General features: G+C 44.0%; 1 protein-coding gene across 6 annotated transcripts; it reads right to left on the reverse strand.

The window, feature by feature from the left end:
- Positions 1 to 44: 44 nt before the first annotated feature.
- LOC135517447 (uncharacterized) lies at positions 45 to 10,650 on the reverse strand. Of its 6 annotated transcripts, none has more exons than XM_064941753.1 (12): positions 10,444 to 10,650; positions 9,204 to 9,260; positions 8,839 to 9,091; positions 7,717 to 8,415; positions 7,395 to 7,589; positions 5,048 to 5,335; positions 4,835 to 4,920; positions 4,599 to 4,705; positions 4,185 to 4,328; positions 3,753 to 3,875; positions 2,823 to 3,092; positions 46 to 1,199 (listed from the first exon to the last, which is right to left on the reverse strand). In XM_064941753.1, the coding sequence occupies exons 3-12, from the start codon at positions 8,991 to 8,993 to the stop codon at positions 984 to 986; spliced, it is 2,283 nt and encodes a 760-aa protein (XP_064797825.1). In that variant the 5' UTR covers positions 8,994 to 9,091; positions 9,204 to 9,260; positions 10,444 to 10,650; the 3' UTR covers positions 46 to 983. The 6 variants fall into 6 exon arrangements, with proteins under 6 accessions (XP_064797827.1, XP_064797828.1, XP_064797825.1 ...); XM_064941752.1 differs by having other exon boundaries at positions 9,174 to 9,260; XM_064941754.1 differs by lacking the exon at positions 10,444 to 10,650 and adding an exon at positions 9,839 to 10,427.
- Positions 10,651 to 22,693: the final 12,043 nt, after the last annotated feature.

The following is a 22,693-nucleotide window of genomic DNA, read 5'->3' on the forward strand; positions in this document are numbered from 1 at the left end:
TTGACACGTAGTGAAAATTTATTTTGAAAATATTGATTTTATTTCCTTTAAAACTCTGCAATCATACTGCACAAAAGTGTTTACCCAAGTGGTATAATCAGTGTTACATTTTTTTTTTTTTACCAAAATGGTCTCCAGGCAGCAACCAATGTTCACCCATATTGTGCATAAATGACTTAAGGCAACATGGAGGACCAGGCCAGGCTTCATATGTAGAACCCAACTCAGAGGCTGCTGGTTTGACAATGAACCAGGAAACTGTTGCCAGTATCTGGATTTTTCAACAACATTGGCACAATGCATTTTCTCCAAGAGCACCTTGGCTAAAGGCAGCATGTTACTTTTGAAATAATACCACACCTTTACTCGAGCGTATGGCAGCAAGCAGAGACCTGGCATGCCACTGACGCAGGTACAAATTATCAAACAAGCTTTCTATACTCCAGTTAACCCATCTCTAAAAATGCAGTTACTGCTAACCTTACAATAAAATTGTGTATTTCATGAGTTACATAAAAAATAAACTTCTAAATTTAAGTACCAATAACTAACTGGTAGCTAAAATTGATTCAAGGTCATGGTTTCAGTGTCAAACAAGGCTAAAATGTGCTGTGAAGAATTGACCTCTGCCTACTCTGCTCTCACCCTTTTATGGGTGTTTTAGTACCCATTTACACCTGCTGTTAAAAAAAATGCATCCTGTGATCTGATATCTATTTAATCATCAGTTCTAGTCAGATTCCAAAAGCTCTTTTAGTACCCATTTACACCTGCTGTTAAAAAAAATGCATCCTGTGATCTGATATATATTTAATCATCAGTTCTAGTCAGATTCCAAAAGCTCTTTTTCTAACAGGTGTAAATGGGGCCATAATGTCAATAGGCAGGAATATGTTCAGCATTCACCCAGTCAACATGAGTGCTTTCTGTTCTGCCTGCCATGAGCAGCTTCTTCAGTGGCAAATCAGGGACTTTGAGTCCAATCAGCTTGCATTGAGGTCTTCTGGGACCTGGAGTCCATTCGGCTGGCCCACTGGGACATTGTAGTGCCGGTCATCTTCTGTGACCAGACATACACAGGGCCAGTCTTCCTTATGGTCGTCGGGAAAATAGGTGATAAACTCCTCTGTGTGTGCCATGTACAGCCTGTAGACTTGGATGGTGCACTGCAAGGCATACCCCAGCAGAAACATCTCCACCTACACTCAGGAACCAATGAGATAGGGAGTTGACGCTTTATATTTAGAACATCATTATGGTTTTAGAAAATTGGGTATTGAGAGTTAGTGGGTGTATTGGATCCATTGTTTAAGGACTTAGGTTCATTTTCAATCTATAGAAGCCTCTTAAAAGTTCCAGGGCTCGAATATTGGTTTATTCGGATCAGTTGAACGCTATAGCGCAAGTTAAATCAAAGTCATTTCCGATTGAGCCGACATATTGCAGTCTCCGAACGCGGGAACATTGCCTTATTCTATTGCGCTATAGCTCGGAATTGAATCGAGCCCATACTATGTTATACATTCTTCCCTGAGATACTGCTCTGTCATTGATGCTAAGCTTCGAATCCAAACTCAAAAGTTAATCTCTGGCCTGCTCTGACCTTCCCAAGAGTCACTGAACAATCCAGAAAGACCCTGAGGCTTAGGCTGAACTGCTGTTGAGGACAGAAGAACAGATGGTACAGTGCAAGTGTGTGCATGTTAGACGTCAAGGTTTGGTTTGTGGGAAAGCAAAAACACACCCATCATATTGTATCCTCTTGTTTTGCTCAGCACTGATTATGACGACCGGTTAAAATGGTACCTCTACTATGGGTTTGGATGGGAAAAGTCCAGCTAAAAGATCCTGGTTTACCACTGTTTAACTGCCAGGAAAGGCTGCAGTGTTGGAAAATATTTTCCCACGCTACCAATTACTTCACACTGGAAGGAGTTAAGCTACACAAAAGCTACCCGTAAAAAGGAAAGTTCCACCCCAAAGCTATTTTGGTATTTGTTTCATTAGTTAGTCCATTGTTGATAGTCCCAAAATGTTTTGCTTGTCAGCAGTCAAAGTTTCAAGATATACAACTTTCAAAATACAGAAATCTGATCCGGATGATGCTGCGTTTTGCATCATCATACGGATCAGATTTCTGTATTTTGAAAGTTGCATATCTTGAAACACTGACTGCTGACAACCAAAACATTTTGGGACTATCAACATTGGACTAATAAAACAAATAAAATTTCTCTATGAATTTGGTCAGGTCGCCCAAAAAGGTACATATTGCATCTTAAAAAAATATATATATAGTTTACTTAACTACAGTTACTTTGAAAAAGTAGTTCACAACATCCAAAGTACTTTGAAAAATTGTAGTATGAACATCTGAAATGTCAGAGTACAAATTGCGAGAACAGAATTCTCAGATGAGTCTATTAAACAAAAATACTGTTTTAAGATAATTGGGCAGGTCTGATGATGAAAAAGAACGAACGTCAACTTCATCCATAGTTTTTCTTTTTGCAAAAAAAGTGTGTAGTTCCAGTACTTAGCTACACCTCTACATAGCAAGAAAGTCCTTAACTACTGAAAAAACTAAACATTTTATTTAGGTCAACTACCACCAAGCTACTGCAAAATGTAGTTAAATGACAAGTTGAACTACATTTAGTTCCCTACTCCAACACTGAAAGACATTTAATTGATGCCTATGAAAACCCTATTAGAGAAAGTGTTTGGGCTTATGTATATCTAGAAGTATTAATGCATGTTCATTTGAACAGGGGACGGGACCATGTTTGTGTGTTACATCGCCACAGCAACCTGCTGCTCACCTGCTCCAGCCCCCCGCTGAATCCCACTTGGCTCAGGTGGTTGGACAGGAAGCTGCGTGGGCAGTCGGAAGAGTCGCGTGCGTAGAGAAGCCAGCAGAAGACGGGCACGTCTCCTCCCTCTTGCATGGTGGTGTGGAGCTCCACGGCCCGGCCCAGCATGAGGAGCTTCAGGGCTTCCAGCAGGCCCAGCTCCTCCTCCCCTCCCTGGAACACACGCTCAAACAGACACAATCTCTCCTCCGCACTGGAGCATCCCACCGCCGCCTGCCACTGGGCACAACAACACACACGCCACATACTGTCATCACCACCATGGCTGGAAATCATATACATTGAATTATTGCTCTTTTCTCAACCGCAATTCACACAGTCAACATTTTATGGCTGGATGTCATACTGCTCTTATCTTGCAATTCATGACTTCAGTGTCAGTCAGTTGTCACCATAATATGAAGGTGACAGTATACACCATTTCCTCATTAGTTGGTGATATTAGGGTACAGCTACCAACCATCTAACGACAGAGGGAGAAGTCTTTGAAGTCTAATCAAGAACAGAGTTCCTCCAGAGGTGGAATAGGCTGTTTGCTGCCAGCCAGAGGTCTCACGTTGCGATACAGTCTACTTTCCACAGATAGGTATTAAACTGTTTTCTGAAGACTGACGATCAATCTATCTCCTGTTTAATATCAGGCTGCTTCAATAAAACACAGCAATCCTCAAGGGAGGGTACAGTCAGCGCAGTACACCACAAACTACTCTAAAACTGCCATTAAAAACACACTCCCATGTGGTCATAATTACAACCATAAGGTTTGGGAATCAGCTACGTCTCCATTCATAGTCTGAGAAAAGACATTGGTGTTTCCGTCTTAAATACAGTACAACGTGTACAGTACATAGGGCTGGGTAAGGAAGGCACGGGCGTTACCCTGTTCTGGAGGAGTTCCATGTAGCGTTTGAGCTGTTGGACGGCATCTTCGCTTCCCTCCCTCTGTCTGCACTCTGAGGGGAACATCCACTGGCCAATCAGGCATTCCAGCTCCTCCAGCCACTGTGGAGAAGAAACAGGGTTGTATTCATTATGCACCAAACAGAAAAAAACGTATTAAAATGGAGAGGGACATTCTTGAACTTGTCTAATAAGAAATGCACATTTTTGTTTTCCATTGCAAAATGTTTAGCTACGGTGTGCACTAATGAATGTGACCAAGACACATTAGATTATAACGGCAAGCCATACTGACCATCAGGCAGCTAATGTCCATGGTACTGGGGTCGTAGGTATAGACAGTATGAGGGCTAATGACTTATATACAAGTTTTAGAGCGTACACAGCGTTAGTTATGCAAGCATGGTGTACCGTGGAAATGTGTTCGTCCTGCAGCCAGACAGGCAGCTGGGTGCTGGTGGAGAGCACCTGGAACAGAGTGGCTCGGAGGGCACAGTAGTTATCTCCTCTCACCCGTCTCAGGCTCCCAAACCTCTGAGACAGCTCAGTGTAACCCTGGGACCAGACGGGAAGAGCAAACTAGTATGAATCATCTTGTAAGAATGTCCTAAATATTAATCTTAAAATGGGACAATCTGGTATTTGAAAAACAACAACGCAGTCGCTCCTCTGCTCCGCAACAAAAACAGCAGTGGTGGGGGCGGTCAGTGGTGCTGTTTCACCCTACTCCGGATTCCATCTTTAAAAAAGGTCCATAAATGAAGGAACCAATCCCATATTTCCTTTTTAAAATATAAGATCATAGTAACTGGCTAATCAACTGACCTTTCTAATAAGGGTACTTTTGGCAGTGTTTCCCTTCCACTCTCTCTCACTGTAGGACATAATATCCACCATTGGCTCCAGACTGCATCGGTCCTCAACCTTAGGAACTGAGATAGGGAGAGAAGAGAAAAAGTGAGAAAGAGAATACTAAATATTGAATCAAAACATTTGTGGGTATACCATTAAAGGAGACCCTGGTGTTCTGGTAAAAAGGAAATGATCTGAAATGGACTGACGTGTGATTTCAAACAGTGACTCCGGGCCTGCATGTTTCACTGGCCCCTGGGGGAGCTCTTCAGCTCCTCGATACAGGTCTTCCTCGCTAAAAAAGTGGATGACAGTTAATGATGTTATTATTAACATGTCAAATAATAGAAGATCATTTTGGTTCAATTATGTGACACTGATCTGCAGTCAGTTCTAAGGTACAAAGAGAGACATTGACAAACCTAACTCCCAGATCGTCCCCAGCAGGACCATCTTCTTCCCTCACTTGTAACACCTCCAAATCAGCAGAGGTGCTGGGCCCCTGATGGGCCTCTCCTTTTTGGGCCTCCTCCCCTCCCATCTCATCCCCTGTCATGGCCTCTGCAGCAGCACTCTCCATCTCCTCATCCTCCTGTTCCTTTGTTTCTGGCACTTCTTCCTCCGATCCTTCATCTAAGAGGTCTTCCAAAGATGGGACTTCAACCAATCCTTCCTGGGTACCTTCCTTCACTTGTTCACAGGAGTTTTGACTGGAGAGAGAGAAGTCAAGAAAGCCATTCTGTGAATTGCAAGCGTTTGCACTTCACGTCACGAGAAGAGCATCTCTACTGTCATGGTCTTATGTTCTTACACCACATTCCTCTCGTACAGTCTGGCCTCAGGCGAGCCACAATGTTAGTACCATTCTAATGTTCAACTGTAGAAGACGACACTTTGATCTACCTTGTGAGGAATCATCTAAACTCAGCCACAAGAAGAAACGTCCCCTTTTCAGAACCCCGTCTTTCAAAGATCATTCGTAAAAATCCAAATAACTTCACAGATATTCATTGTAAAAGGTTTAAACACTGTTTCCCCATGCTTGTTCAATGAACCATAAACAATTAAATGAACATGCACCTGTGGAACAGTCGTTAAGACACTAACAGCTTACAGACGGTAGGCAATTAAGGTCACAGTTATGAAAACTTAGGCCTCTTTAGTGTCCTTTCTACTGACTCTAGAAAAACACCAAAATAAAGATGCCCAGGGTCCCTGCTCATCTGCATGAACGTGCCTTAGGCATGCTGCAAGGAGACATGAGGACTGCAGATGTGGCCAGGGCAATAAATTGCGATGTCCATATTGTGAGACGCCTAAGACAGCGCTACAGGGAGACAGCTGATTGTCCTCGCAGTGACAGACCACGTGTAACAAACACCTGCACAGGATCAGTACATACGAACTTCACACCTGCGGGACAGGTACAGGATGGCAACAACAACTGCCCGGATTATACCAGGAATGCACAATCCCCCCATCAGTGCTCAGAATGTCCGCAATAGGCTGAGGGAGGGTGGACTGAGGGCTTGTAGGCCTGGGGCAAGGCAGGTCCTCAACAGACATCACCGGCAACAATGCCGCCTATGTGTACAAACCCAGTCACTGGACCAGACAGGACAGACAAAAAGTGCTCTTCACTGACGAGTCGCGATTTTGTCTCACCAGGGGTGATGGACGGATTCGCGTTTATCGTCGAAGGCATGAGCATTACGTCGAGGCCTGTACTCTGGAGCGGGATCGATTTGGAGGTGGAGGGTCCGTCATGGTCTGGGGAGGTGTGTCACAGCATCATTGGACTGAGCTTGTTTTCATTGCAGGCAATCTCAAAGCTGTGCGTTACAGGGAAGACATCCTCCTCCCTCATGTGGTACCCTCCCTGCAGGCTCATCCTGACATGACCCTCCAGCATGACAATGCCACCAGCCATACTGCTCATTCTGTGCGTGATTTCATGCAAGACAGGGATGTCAATGTTCTGCCATGGCCAGCAAAGAGCCCGGATCTCAATCCCATTGAGCACGTCTGGGACTTGTTGGATCGGAGGATGAGGGCTAGGGCCATTGATGGAAGAGTGGGGTAACATCTCACAGCAAGAACTGGCAAATCTGGTGCAGTCCATGAGGAAGAGATGCACTGTAGTACTTAATGCAACTGGTGGCCACACCAGATACTGACTGTTCATTTTGATTTTGACCCCCCCCTCCCACACATTATTCCATTTGTTAGTCACATGTCTGTGGAACTTGTTCAGTGTTCAGTTTATGTCTCAGTTGTTGTATCTTGTTATGTTCATACAAATATTTACACATGTTAAGTTTGCTGAAAATAAACAGTTGAGAGTGAGAGAACGTTTCTTTTTTTGTTGAGTTTATGTTCACAGCAGGAAACAGTATGGAACATAGATCAAATTACACTCAAAATAACGCTGAGATGCCAAAGGTGTAGAGGAGAACAGTAATGTGGACCACTCAAGAGTAATTCATTCCTATCCCTCAAACTCATTTCACTATTAATCTTGGTCATTTTTTGCTTAACTTTTAGGAAATTAAGGACTGCATTCTTTTCATATTACATCACAGAGATAGATGGTTGAAAGCACACCTGCACAATTCCGTTGTGTGATATTATTTTTATGATCTTTGGATGCCCCCTAATGGTGACAAAGGAAATTACAACCCAAAATATATTTTTACAGTTTATATCATTCAGTTTATTTCAACAAGTTGTGATAACGAACATTTCCATTGTAAATACTATTCTACTCACCTCTTTCTGGTCCCAGAGGGACTTTTTCTCACTGGTTCCTTCACCAGTCCAGTGAGGTTTTGGGGAACCAGACCATTCTGTGTGGGCTCCGAAGCTCCTGTTAAAGCTGGAGAAGCCTCAGGATCCTGTGGACTGTCATTCAGGTGCGCTACAGAGCTCCTATTCTCTTTACCATCAACCCCCTTTATCACAGTGCTATACACGAGGGGACAGGGAGGAAAGATGTATGTAATGCACACTGTGAATACACAACGAGTCACCCAGAAATCCCAATGGTTTGAACTGAAGCTACAGCCATTTTAGCCATAGACATTTGACTTACATAGTGGGAGATGGAGATGAGGGCAGGTGAGGGACACTGTCGGTAGATGCTGCCTTCTCACAGGGCTCTGGTGGGGTGAGCTGGGAGTCTGGGAGAGATGTGACCACCACAGTGCCAAGACAACACTTCTCTGGCTCTGACAGTACATCCACTGCATTGTGGAGAGGTATTGTTGAATCCTCATCCACAGTTTCAGAGGTAATGGATTCTACTGGTATCTCAGCTTTGGGAGCAAAGGCTTCAGGGCATTTGTCCTTAGCATCAGGTGTAACTGTTATATTATCTGAGTGTTCATTTTGGACCACAGTGGAGGTCTGCTCAGCAAGTACAGCTACATCTATCTCAGCCAGGACCTTCTCTGCATCTCCTCCTCCTTGCACCTCTTCCTTATGGGGACCCTGGGGAGGATCTGAAGTGCATATCTGAGCTTCTACATTTGTGCTCTCTGTGGCTGTATCCTCAATGCTTTTGTCCAGTGCTGTAAGGATGGAGTTTGCTATGAGTCCAGTGCCTGTGTTGGGAGACGGCTCCTCAGCCTGTCTGTCTTCTGTCTGGAGGAGTCCATTCTTCTCTATAGTCTGGGGCTGGGCAATGTCTTCCTTTCCATTGGTTTTGGGAGGGACACTACAGCACACCTGCACAGTCACAACAGCCACCTCTTTGTCTTTATTGTCCTCTGCATCGTCTCCTCCCGTTTTCCTGCGACAAGTCATCCATGGAAACAAAACTAACATGTTTCAAAATGCATGTACTACAAGGCAAAAGTATGGAAGATTACAAGTGCTTCATGTGTTTGCCAATGGTTTGCCTTGCTAATTCAAGTGGTGTGTTCCCACTGGGCACAGATGTCAGTTCAACGTCCAGTTTAGATTTACATTTGGTTGAGTAACTATTTAGGTTAAAAGTTGAATGAAATAAAATACAAAATTTCCTTATGTTGATTTTTTGCAAATCCAATCAGTTTTCCACATTGATTCAATGTCATCACATTGTTTATGGGGGTTGAAATTACCTGGAAACTATGTTGATTCAACCAGTTTTTGCACAGTGGGTTTTGATTGCAGTCCAATCACTGACTGATTTAATTAGGTAACCAATGGCAGTGTTGAGCCATAATCTTACCTCACTTCAGAATCTTCCTCGGAACCATTGTGGAATCCAGCGACCTCTCCACATTCTGATGAGGATGCTGGAACCTCGACACCCCCATGAAGTAACCCACTTATCTCCTCCACATTGTCACAGGGACTAGCAGCAGGACAACACCAGTTTCCCATTCCCACTTAGACAATGCACACCCTCTGCCTCTCGAAAGTAGGTCTTGGGTAAAATGGTGTAACGTTACTCTGAAATCCACAGAGTCTTGGTTCCTACCCTGGTGAATTGGAGGAGCTTATTCAGAAATAGAGATTTTAGGTCCATTACAAACTGTTCAGAGCATTTGTAAAAAACCTGACCTAAAAATCTATAGGACAGAGAGAGGATACCAATTCCATGCTGTGAGAGCCCAGGCCATACTGTAGCGTCAGGATGTATTGTTGGTCCTATGAGCAAAAGAGAACATACAGCAGAGGCTGGTGGGATGGGCTATAGGAGGACGGGCTCACTGAAATGGCTGGAATGGAATATATGGAACGGTATTGAACACATCAAACATATGGAAACCACATGTTTTACTCTGCTCCATTAACACTATTCCAGCCCTGACAATGAGGCCGTCCTCCTTTAGCTCCTCCCACCAGCCTCCACTGACATGCAGTGAAATTCAACATTAGATTTCCTATTTATTTCACCCTTGTATGAAGTAGCCTATATCTTTATACTGACTGGAATATATGTATACTGACTAAAATTACACGAGGAGCAATGGCATGCAAATCACTTTTTTTACAAGGGGAAATATATATATATATATATATATATATATACAAAAAAGGCGCATGCGCTATTAGGACTCGTCTCCGCAGGCGGCTGTGGGAGAGAAGATAAACGGTCGGTGCAAACACTGGATCCTTGGGGGGTCCATACCCCCCCTTACCATTTTAAACTTCCACTTCAATTGAGTAGGGCCGTCCCAAGGATCCCGTAAAGCAAACACCGAAGAGCAATAGCGGCACCTCACCTTGATGTTGCTTGTTTACCACAATCCGGTGCTGCGATTACCCTTCGGGTTCGATACATTTTCAGAAAAGACAACATACAGTATCATTCACGGCTAGGCTGTCATAGACGCTCCTCGAAACGTGAGAATGTTGTTTAGCCAATTCAACTGACTGGCGTGATCAACGCTTGTGCCACCCCGTCCGATGCACGGAAGTACAATAAATAAATGTGGAGGGTGTGTCTTCCAACAGCAAGAAATGTGTAGTATAGCGAGCCATCAGATTTGATGACAAATGTTGTGACGTAAATTTATTGGAAAACGTTACATATAATTTGTTGTGAGAACGCTCGGATAATGCTTATCTATTATTCCTTCCAACATTGTAGCACAGCTAAACTTGCAGACTAATAATAACTGTTTGCTACAATGTTACAAGCAGCATGCGCTCGAGACAAAATAGCTGCATACGCAGGAAGTTTATCGCACGACAGTTTCATATTTTGGTCTGAAACTCTTGACAGCTCAGGTCTGAAAAATGTGATTCTTGGCCAACATACACACAAGCATAATGCTAAGGATATATACATGAACGACGTACATTCGACACTCAAATGTCTACTTACTTTCAACGCTGACTGCTGCTGTACACGGTTTCAAAATATAGTTTTACAGTTGTCCCACTTGTTGTGAAATACAGCAACCAGTTGATAAACGTCGTTCTGCTGGAATGGGGGGGTGTTTGACAGTTCAACATATACAACAAAGATGTTTGATATATGAAGATGTCATACTCAGCATTTTACCATTGAAAAAAAGGTCACAGTTCCGGTCTGCTTAAGGTGAAATATGCAGAAATCGCTCCGCCTTTTCCTGGTTGCTAAAATACTAATAGTTTGCCTAATTTCATGTGACAAAAAAGCAGTCATTGCGTAGAGAATCGTTGTACCATTTAAACCGCTGTGAAGTATATTATCCATAATGCAAAATATTGTATTTTTAGTGGTTTGAAGCTGGCGTACAAAACCGAAAGTAAAAGCAAAAACTAAACTTTTTTTCAACCTTTATTTACCTAGGCAAGTCGGTTAAGAACAAATTCTTATTTACATTGACGGCCAAACCCGGACAACGCTGGGCCAATTGAGTGCCGCCCTATGGGACTCCCAATCACAGCCAGTTGTGATACAGCCTGGAATCGAACCAGGGTGTCTGTAGTGACGCCTCTAGCACTGAGATGCCGTGCCTTAGACTACTCCACTCGGGAGCCCAACTTCAGAAGGGGGCGCATAGAAATAGCTCACATAGAACCTCTACCTCTTCTTAGACTTGCTTTCAATGAGAATCACAGATGTATAATTGTATGTAAATTTGGTTGGGTCTAACATTAATTTGACAAAAGCTGGACCCCTTCTAGCCATGACCCTTGTTAATAAATGACTGTATGAGTGGAGGCTGGTGGTAGGAGCTATAGGAGGATGGGCTCATTGTAATTGCTGAAATGGAATAAATGGAACGTTATCAAACACAAGATCATTTTCTCATGATCACGACATGATCACAAAATAATAAAATGATCACGACATAACACAAGTTGTTTTGTCGAGATCACAAAATAATAAAAAGTGCATCATTAATTAGTTCAAATGCATGATAACGCACCACTTCTCATCTCCCAGCTCTTTATAGCTCAAGATTTATCTTGCTAACGTTCTAATATAGAAACTGATAATGAGCTCCAAACACACATTTATTTTACTAGGCAAATCAGTTAAGAACAAATTCTTATTTTCAATGACAGCCTAGGAACAGTGGGTTACCTGCCTTGTTCAGGGCCAGAACGACAGATTTGAACTTGCAACCTTTTGGTTACTAGTCCAACAGACAGATTTGAACACTTTTGGTTACTAGTCCAACACTCTAACCACTAGGCTACGCTGCCACCCCACAAAGAGTCAGCGTGTTATGTTAGTATGAAACGTAGCAAATAATAAAAATGTACGCGCTAATCCATCGCTGCCACCTCAGCCGTACTGTCAATCTATCATCAATACGTCAACTCTTATTTATAGAGTTTATCTAGTGATCTTGACAAAACAACTTTTGTTGTCTTCTAAGGAAGTCTCAAGGTTTTGCGAACCTGAGGTAGAGTATCTCATGATAAGTTGTGGACCACACTATTTACCAAGAGAGTTTATCTATATTCTTCATAGCTGTCTATTTACCACCACAAACCGATGCTGGCACGAAGACCGTACTCAATAGCTGTATATGGCCATAAGCAAACAGAAAAACGCTCATCCAGAGTCGGCGCTCCTAGTGGCCGGGGACTTTAATGCAGGGAAGCTTAAATCCATTTGACCTCATTTCTACCAGCATGTTAAATGTGCAACCAGGAGGACACATCTCTAGACCACCTTTAACTCCACATACAGAGACGCTTACAAGCCAAAACTAAACCAGGAAGCACCAGTGACTCAGTCAATAAAAAAGTGGTCAGATGAAGCAGATGCTGAGCTACAGGAATGTTTTGCGAGCACAGACTGGAATATGTTCCGTGATTCTTCTGATGGCATTGAGGAAGACACCACATCAGTCACTGGCTTCATTAATAGGTTCATCAATGATGTCATCCCCACAGTGACCATATGTACATGCCCCAAACAGAAGCCATGGATTACAGGCAACATCCGCACTGAGCTAAAGGGTAGAGTTGCCGCACAGAGTTACACATGGAAAAAACAAGTGTACAGTCAATAACACAATAGAAAAAAAGAAAGTCTATATACAGTGTGTGCAAGTGGCGTGAGGAGGTAAGGCAATAAATTGGTCATAGTAGCGAAGTAATTACAATTTAGCACTTTAACACGGTAGTGACAGATGAGTAGATGATGATGTGCAAGTAGTGATACTGGTGTGCAAAAGAGCAGAAAAGTAAATAAAAACAATATGGGGATGAGGTAGGTAGATTGGGTGGGCTATTTACAGATGGACTATGTACAGCTGCAGCGATTGGTTAGTTGCTCAGATAGCTGATGTTTAAAGTTAGTGAGGGAAATGTAAGTCTCCAGCTTCAGCGATTTTTGCAATTTGTTCCAGTCACAGGCAGCAGAGAACTGGAAGGAAAGGCGGCCAAAGGAGGTACTGGCTTTGGGGATGACCAGTGAGATATACCTGCTGGAGCGCGTGCTACGGGTGGGTGTTGTTATCGTGACCAGTGAGCTGAGGTAAGGCGGAGCTTTACCTAGCGTAGACTTACAGATGACCTGGAGCCAGTGGGTATGGCAACAATTATGTAGCGAGGGCCAGCCGACTAGAGCATACTGTTCGCAGTGGTGGATGGTATAAGGGGCTTTGGTAACCAAACGGATGGTACTGTGATAGACTGGATCCAGTTTGCTGAGTAGAGTATTGGAAGCTATTTTGTAGATGACATCGCCAAAGTCGAAGATCGGTAGGATAGTCAGTTTTACTAGGGTAAGTTTGGTGTCGTGAGTGAAGGAGGCTTTGTTGCGAAATAGCAATTCAATTCTAGATTTGATTTTGAATTGGAGATGTTTGATATGAGTCTGGAAGGAGAGATTACAGTCTAGCCAGACACCTAGGTATTTGTAGTTGTGCACATATTCTAGATCAGAACCGTCCAGAGTAGTGATGCTGGTCGGGCAGTGAACGGTTTAAAAGCATGCATTCTGTTTTACTACTGTGGGAGGCAATGGAAGGAGTGTTGTATGACATTGAAACTCGTTTGGAGGTCAGTTAAGTCAGTGTCCAAAGAAGGGCCAGATGTATACAGAATGGTGTCGTCTGCGTAGAGGTGGATCAGGGAATCACCCGCAGCAAGAGCGACATCGTTGATATATACAGAGAAAATAGTCGGCCCGAGAATTGAACCCTGGGGTACCCCCATAGAGACTGCCAGAGGTCCGGACAATAGGCCCTCCGATTTGACACACTGAACTCAGTCTGCGAAGTAATTGCTGAACCAGGCGAGGCAGTCATTTGAGAAACCAAGGCTATTGAGTCTGCCGATAAGAATACAGTGATTGACAGAGTGTAAAGCCTTGTCTAGGTCGATGAAGACGGCTGCACAGTACTGTCTTTTATCGATGGTGGTTATGATATTGTTTAGTACCTTGAGTGTGGCTCAGGTGCACCCATGACCAGCTCGGAAACCGGATTGCACAGACGAGAAGGTACGTTGGGATTCAAAATGGTGATTAATGGTGATCTGTTGATTAATACCTCTTGTAACTCTGGGGGCGCAATTTAATTTTTGGATGAAAAACGTTCCCGTTTTAAACAAGATATTTTGTCACAAAAAGATGCTCGACTATGCATATAATTGATAGCTTTGAAAAGAAAACACTCTGAATTTTCCAGAACTGCAAAGATATTGTCTGTGGGTGCCCTAGAACGGGAGCTACAGGCAAAACCAAGATGAAACGGCAACCAGGAAATGAGCAGGATTTTTGAGGCTCTGTTTTCCATTGTCTCCTTATATGGCTGTGAATGAGAGAGGAATGAGCCTGCCCTACCTATCGTTTCCCCAAGGTGTCTGCAGCATTGTGACGTATTTGTAGGCATATCATTGGAAGATTGACCATAAGAGACTACATTTTCCAGGTGTCCGCCCGGTGTCCTCCGTCGAAATTGGTGCGTCATTTTCAGCTGCTGGTATTTTTCCATGCGATTCTGAGGGGAAAGCAGGCTTCCACGAACTGCATATCAATGAAGAGATATGTGAAAAAACACCTTGAGGATTGATTCTAAACAACGTTTGCCATGTTTCGGTCGATATTATGGAGTTAATTCGGAAAAAGTTTGACGTTTTGGTGACTGAATTTTCGGTTCGTTTCGGTAGCCAAATGTGATGTACAAAACGGAGCGATTTCTCCTACACAAAGATTCTTTCAGGAAAAACTGAACATTTGCTATGTAACTGAGAGTCTCCTCATTGAAAACATCCGAAGCTCTTCAAAGGTAAATGATTTTATTTATTTGGTTATCTGTTTTTTGTGAAAATGTTGCGTGCTAAATGCTACGCAAAATGCTAAGCTAGCTTGCAATACTCTTACACAAATGATTGATTTTCTATGTTTCAAAAGCATATTTTGAAAATCTGAGATGACAGTGTTGTTAAGAAAAAGCTAAGCTTGAGAGCAGGCATATTATTTTCATTTCATTTGCGATTTTCAGAAATCGTTAACGTTGCGTTATGCTAATGAGCCTGAGGCTTTATTCACGATCCCGGATCCGGGATGGGGAGTATCAAGAGGTTAAATTGGCTTTCGAAGACTTTAGAAAGGCAGGGCAGGATGGATATAGGTCTATAACAGTTTGGGGCTAGATTGTCACCCCTTTGAAGAGGGGGATGACTGCAGCAGCTTTCCAATCTTTAGGGATCGCGGACGATACGAAAGAGAGGTTGAACAGACTGGTAATAGGGGTTGCAACAATGACGGCGGATAGTTTTAGAAAGAGAGGGTCCAGATTGTCTAGCCCAGCTGATTTGTACATGTCCAGGTTTTGCAGCTCTGCTGTCTGGTTTGGGTTAAGGAGAAGCTGTGGAGGCTCTGGAAAGTAGCTTCGGGGGTGCAGAGCTGTTGGCCGGGGTTGGGGTAGCCAGGAGGAAAGCATGACCAGCCGTAAAGAAATTCTTAGGTAACCTGCCTAAATGACTACCGACCCGTAGCACTCACGTCTGTAGCCATGAAGTGCTTTGAAAGGCTGGTCATGGCTCACATCACCACCATTATCCCAAAAACCCTAGACCCACTCCAATTTGCATTTTGCCCCAACAGATCCACAGATGACTCAACACTGCCCTTTCCCACATGGACAAAAGGAACACCTATGTGAGAATGGTATTCACTGACTACAGCTCAGCGTTCAGCACCATAGTGCCCTCAAAGCTCATCACTAAGCTAAGGAACTTGGGACTAAACACCTCCCGCTGCAACTGGATCCTGGACCCTGACAGGCCGCCCTTCAGGTGGTAAGGGTAGGTAACAACACATCCGCCATGCTGATCCTCAACACTGGGGCCCCTCAGGGGTGTGTGCTCAGTCCCCTCCTGTACTCCCTGTTCAGTCATGACTGCATGGCCAGGCACAACTCCAACACCATCATCAAGTTTGCCGATGGCACAATAGTTGTAGGCCTGATCACAGACAATGATGAGACAGCCTATAGGGAGAAGGTCAGAGACCTGGCCGTGTGGTGCCAGGACAACAACCTCTCCCTCAATGTGATCAAGACAAAGGAGATGATTGTGGACTACAGGAAAAGGAGGACCGAGCACGCCCCCATTGTCATCGACTGGGCTGTAGTGGAACAGATTGAGTGCTTCAAGTTCTTTGGTGTCCACATCGCCAACCAACTATCATGGTCCAAACACAATAAGAAAGTTGTGAAGAGGGCATGACAAAGCCTATTCCCCCTCAGGAAACTGAAAAGATTTGGCATGGATCCTCAGATCCTCAAAAGGTTCTACAGCTGTACCATTGATAGCATCCTGACTGGTTGCATCACTGCCTGGTATGGAAACTGCTCGGCCTCCGACCACAAAGCACTACAGAGGGTAATGCCTATGGCCCAGTACATCACTGGGGCCAAGCTTCCTGCCATCCAGGACCTCTATACCAGGTGCTGTCAGAAGAAGGCCCTAAAAATGGTCAAAGATTCCAGCCACCCTGGGCATGGACTGTTCTCTACCTCACGGCAAGTGGTACCGGAGCGCCAAGTCTAGGTCCAAAATGCTTCTTAACTGCTTCTACACACAAAGCCATAAGACTCCTGAACATCTACTCAAAGTGCTACCCAGACCCCTCTTTTACACTGCTGCTGCTCTCTGTTTATTCAATACATGTATGCATAGTCACTTTAACTCTACCTACACGTACATATTAGCTCAATTACCTTGACTAACCGGTACCCCGTCACTATTGTTGTTTTACTGCTTCTGTTTAATTTTTTGTTACTTTTATATTCTATTTTTTACTTATCTATTTATTACTTAACACTTTAAAAAAAACTTCTTAATGCATTGTTGGTTAGGGGCTTGTAAGTAAGCATTTCACTGTAAGGTCTACTTACACCTGTTGTATTCTGCGCATGTGACAAATAAAATTTGATTTGATTTGTGATCACCAGAAAATGATCTTGTGATCTCAACCAAACAACTTTTTTATGTCGTGGTAATGAGATAAATAAGTTGTGATCTCGACATAACTAGGGAACGCTTGTTTTATTCATATGTTCTCTCTGGACTTCCAAACCTATCGTCTTCTTGAAGCAGAGATCTCTTTGTCGGAATTTACCCAGAATGCCCCGCTGACAACGTACAGGCAATGTACACAGTCAGCGCTATTAAGATTCCAATGGAGTTTCCCATCTCCTCAAAAGTACAGTATCTCTGAGGATACTCTCCCATAAACGGGTTGGCTGACAACTTTATGAAAATGATGCATGTGCATGGATGAGGCAGAAGGCTGGTCAGATAGCTAGCAACAATGACAAGAAGCTTGCATGCGAGGAATCATAGGTGGCTCGTTTCAGCTCAGTGTATCTTGTGTAATTGATACCATGTCTTGTTTTGACTCATGTCATGTCTATGCTAATATGTATAACATACGCTAACTAGCTACCCAACGACTGTAATGACTAACAATGTTTTAACAAGTGCTCATTGTGCAAATGTATTTATGATTTTACAAAACATTTGGAGAATAAATAGTTTAGATGTTGTTCGCAATCTAAGCCTACCCTGCCTGTTTTGCCCCATACTTGAGCACACGTCGGTTTTGTTGCTATTGACAAATGCGATAGCAGCCGGGCCTGGTCTGTTAATTTATAAAGAATAATAGTAATGACGTTTTTTTGTAGGCACTAACTCCTCGTTGGCAAAAGCCTACATTTAAAAAAATATTTTAAGCATATATGTTATAAAAAAAAGCACATAAAGACTTCAGAATTGATAAAGGTCATGTTTACTGACTGATATTATCTCATAGAACAAAACGTAGGCTAAACCTGTGTTAACCTCAAACCGTATTCTCTGTGGTTATCCCAAAATGTTATTCTTTCCCCATTTATTTTCCCCATAAGGAATGGCTGAACAAACTAATTTCCATTTTTTAGTACTATATGCTGGCGAACTCTATTTGACTGTATATGAACCAGAAAAAAATTAGGGAGTGGGATGTCTTGCTTCCTCTTGCATTTCTGTGTCACGTCCTGACCATAGAGAGCCTTTATTTTATATGGTGGAGTAGGTTAGGGTGTGACTGGGGGGGGGGGGTGTTCTAGGTTATTATTTCTATGTGGGGTTCTATGTCGTTGTCTCTAATTGGGGATCATATTGAAGTAGTATTTGTTCCCACCTATGTTTATGGGATATTGTTTTGCACGTAGCATCTCTGTAGTCACGGTTTGAGGTTTCGTTTGTTTGTTTATTGTTTGTTTTGCTAAGTTTCACTATTAAATAATTATGTGGAACTCAACCTCCAGTGCGCCTCCCCAGCCCGGTACGTTGTGTGCCGGCACCACGCACCCAGCCTAAAGTGCGTCTTCCCAGCCCGGTAAGTCTTGTGCCAGCTCCACGCTACAGGCCTCATGTGCGTCTCCCCAGCCTGGTACGCCATGTGCCAGCTCCACGCACCAGGCCTCCAGCGACGGTCTGCAGTCCAGAGATTCCGGCGACAGTTCCCATTCCAGAGCTTCCGGCGACAGTTCCCAGTCCAGAGCTTCCAGCGACTGTTCCCAGTCCAGAGCTTCCGGCGAAGGTACACAGTCCGGAACCTCCAATGATGGTCCACAGTCCGGAACCTCCAACGACGGTCCACGGTCCAGAACCTCCAACGACGGTCCACTGTCCGGAACCTCCAACGACGGTCCACGGTCCGGAATCTCCTGAGACGGTCCACGGTCCGGAACCTCATTAGACGGTCCACGGTCCGGAACCTCCTGAGATGGTCAATGGTGTGAAACCTCCAGCTCAATGGCCGGAACCTTCCCCTGCGCCGATGCCCAGTCTAAGCACTGCGTCCAGTTCAGCTCCAAGGCCAGTGTCTTCTTCTGCTTTGGTGCCCAGTCCAGGCACAGCGTCCAGTCCCGCTCCATGGTGGGAGCTTTTCTCTGCGCCGATGCCCGGTCCGAGCACGGCGTCCAGTCCAGCTCCATGGCAGGAGTCCTCCTCTGCGCCGATGCCCAGGCCAGGGTCGGCATCCAGTCCTGCTCCATGGCAGGAGCTTTCCTCGGCATCTAGGTCCAGTCCAGGCACAGTGTTCAGCCTGGGTCCATGGCTGGATCCGCAGGATGAGCGGGTTCTTCGGCCCCCACCAGAGCCGCCAACAAAGAGGGTGGATCCTCAAGCTTAGCGGGTTCTTCGTCCCACACCAGAGCCGCCTCCGATGCTGGCGGATCCGTGGGTTGAATGGGTTCTTCGTCCTGCACCAGAGCTGCCACCGACAATAGACACCCCCTCTAACCCTCCCTTTTGGTTTCAGGTTTTGCGGCCGGAGTCCGCACCATTATTTTCTATGGTGAAGTAGGTCAGGGCGTGACTGGGGGGGTGTTCTAGTTTTATTATTTATATGTGGGGTTCCAGGTTTCTTTTCTATGTTGGTGATTTGTATGATTCCCAATTAGAGGCAGCTGGTAATCGTTGTCTCTAATTGGGGATCATATTCAAGTAGTGTTTGTTCCCACCTGTGTTTATGGGATATTGTTTTGAGTTATTGCACGTAGCATCTCTGTAGTCACGGTTTGTTTAGTTTGTTTGTTTACTGTTTGTTTTGCTAAGTTTAACTATTAAATAATTACGGGGAACTCAACATACGCTACGCCTTGGTCCGTCTATACAAACGAGCATGACACTGTTATGAAATCGTTTTTTACTAGTGTTATACAGCTATGACCGGAAGTTACTTTTCGTGGCAGGTTAGGATAATTAACGTTGCAGGTTAGGAGAATTAGGTTAAAGTTAGGAAAAGGGTTTGGATTAGTTAAAATGTTCTCCTAATCTGCTATGAAAAGTCAGTTACGGTCGTAGCAGTACTCCATCTAGTCACAACCAAAGATTAGCTCTTATATTGACAAGATATTTGAGGGACCGCTCTAACAATGGAAATAAATGTCCTCAACGAGGGAAGGCAGACGAGATCAGGTGGGACCATTCTAACCAATGAGAGGGCAGATACGCATGCGAACGACAGGCACAACTAGGAAGTTTTTCCCAAAGTTGCCGGTGTGGTGATACTGATGGTCGAGATTGACTTTAGCTAACCCTAACCCAGCTATGGACAGAAGTGACTTTACGTAGCAGGTTAGAACTAACACAGCAGGCTAGGATAATTAACAAACAGGTTAGGAGAATGAGGTTAAGGTTAGGAAAAGGGTTACACCAAAATGACACTCATTTCCAGTGAAGCGCTGCGTTTGCCTTGCAGCATTGCTGCATTCGGTGTGGTGCATACGTTGGATTTATCGAACGTATGCGTCAAACTGTATGCATAGACCGCTTGACAGAAATGGTAGCAGAAGGTGAATGTTGAATTTTTGTTGCATACATATCCAGATGATGCTGCATACTATTTTGTGCAATGACGCTGTCGTTGGGATCGAAGTGTTACGGTTAGGTTTAGCTAAAGCACTACAGTTGTCAATAACTGTTATCCAAATCAAATTGTATTTGTCACACACACATGGTTAGCAGATGTTATTGCGAGTGTAGCGAAATGCTTGTGCTTCTAGTTATGACAGGGCAGCAATATCAACAAGTAATCTAAGAATTCCACAACAACTACCTAATACACACAAATTTAAGTAAAGGGATGGAATAAGAATATGTACATATAAATATATGGATGAGCAATGACCGAGCGGCATAGGCAAGATTCAAAAGATAGTATAAAATACAGTATATACATATGGGATGAGTAATGCAAGATATGTAAACATCATTATCAAAGTGGCATTAATAAAGTGACTAGTGATCCATTTGTTAGAGTGGCCAATGATTTAGAGTGGCCTATAATGTTATAAGAGTTACTTGTCTAACAGAACACAGAGGGTGTTCTTTAATGGAAGTCTATCAAATATAATCCAGTTAGAATCAGGAATTCCCCAGGGTAGCTGTTTAGTCCCATTGTTTTTTTTCCCAATTTTTACTAAGAACATGCCACTGACTTTGAGTAAAGTCAGAGTTTCTATGTATGCGGATGACTCAACACTATACACGTCAGCTACTACAGCAACTGAAATGACTGCAACACTCAACAAAGAGCTGCAGTTAGTTTCAGAGTGGGTGGAAAGGAACAAGTTAGCCCTAAATATTTCTAAAACTAAATTCATTGTGTTTGGAACGAAAGACTCACTAAACCCTAAACTTCAACTAAATCTTGTAAAAAATAATGTGGAAGGCAACAAGGCAGCTCCTACAGGCCCTAGTTTTGACGCACCATGACTACTGTTCAGTCGTGTGGTCAGGTGCCACAAAAAGGACTTAGGAAAATTGCAATTGGCTCAGAACAGGGCAGCCCGGCTGGCCCTTGGAACTCTATTCCACATCAAGTAACTGACGTAAAATTTGATTTACAAAACAGATAAAAAAAACCTTATGGCCAGTGGGTACTGTGAAGCAACACAAACATAGGCACAGACACAGATACACACACACACACACACACACACACACACACACACACACACACACACACACACACACACACACACACACACACACACACACACACACACACACACACACACACACACACACACACACACACACACACACACACACACACACACACACACACACGCACTGTACATACACATGGATTTAGTATTGTAGATATGTGGTAGTGGTGGAGTAGGGGCCTGAGGGCACAGTGTGTTGTGAAATCTGTGAATGTATTGTAATGTTTTAAAATTGTATAACCTGCCTTAATTTTGCTGGACCCCAGGAAGTGTAGCTGCTGCGTTGGCTGCTCATGGGGATCCATAATAAATATAAATACAAATACAAATGATTTCAAGTCTCTATGTAGGCAGCAGCCTCTCTGTGTTAGTGATGGCTGTTTAACAGTCTGATAGCCTTGAGATAGAAGCTATTTTTCAGTCCCTTGGTCACAGCTTTAATGCACCTGTACTGACCTTGCCTTCTGGATGGTAGTGGGGTGAGCAGGCAGTGGCTTGGGTGGTTGTTGTCCTTGATGATCTTTTTGGCCTTCCTGTAACATCGGGTGCTGTAGGTGTCCTGGAGGGCAGGTAGTTTGCCCACAGTGATGCATTGTGCAGACCGCACCACCCTCTGGAGGGCCCTGCGGTTGTGGGTGGTGCAGTTGCCGTACCATGCGGTGATACAGCCTTATAGGATGCTCTCGATTGTGCATCTGTAAAAGTTTGTGAGGGTTTTAGGTAACAAGGCAAATTTCTTCAGCCTTCTGAGGTTGTAGAGGCGCTGTTGCTCCTTCTTCACTACGCTGTCTGTGTGGGTTGACCATTTCAGTTGGTCTATGATGTGCACGCAGATGAACTTAAAACTTTCCCCCTTCTCCACTGCTGTCCCGTCGATGTTGATGGGGGAGTGCTCCCTCTGCTGTTTCCTGAAGTCCATGATCATCTCCTTTGTTTTGTTGATGTTGAGTGAGAGATTGTTTTCCTGACACTACACTCCGAGTGCCCGCACCTCCTCCCTATAGGCTGTCTCGTCGTTGTTGGTGATCAAGCCTACCACTGTAGTATCATCTGCAAACTTGATGATCGATTTGGAGGCGTGCATGGCCACGCAGTCATGGGTGAATAGGGAGTACAGGAGGGGCTGAGCACGCACCCTTGTGAGGCCCCAGTGAAGTGGAGATGCTGTTTTCTACC

This window comes from Oncorhynchus masou, chromosome 28, assembly GCF_036934945.1.
Source record: "Oncorhynchus masou masou isolate Uvic2021 chromosome 28, UVic_Omas_1.1, whole genome shotgun sequence".
NCBI lineage: Eukaryota > Metazoa > Chordata > Actinopteri > Salmoniformes > Salmonidae > Oncorhynchus > Oncorhynchus masou.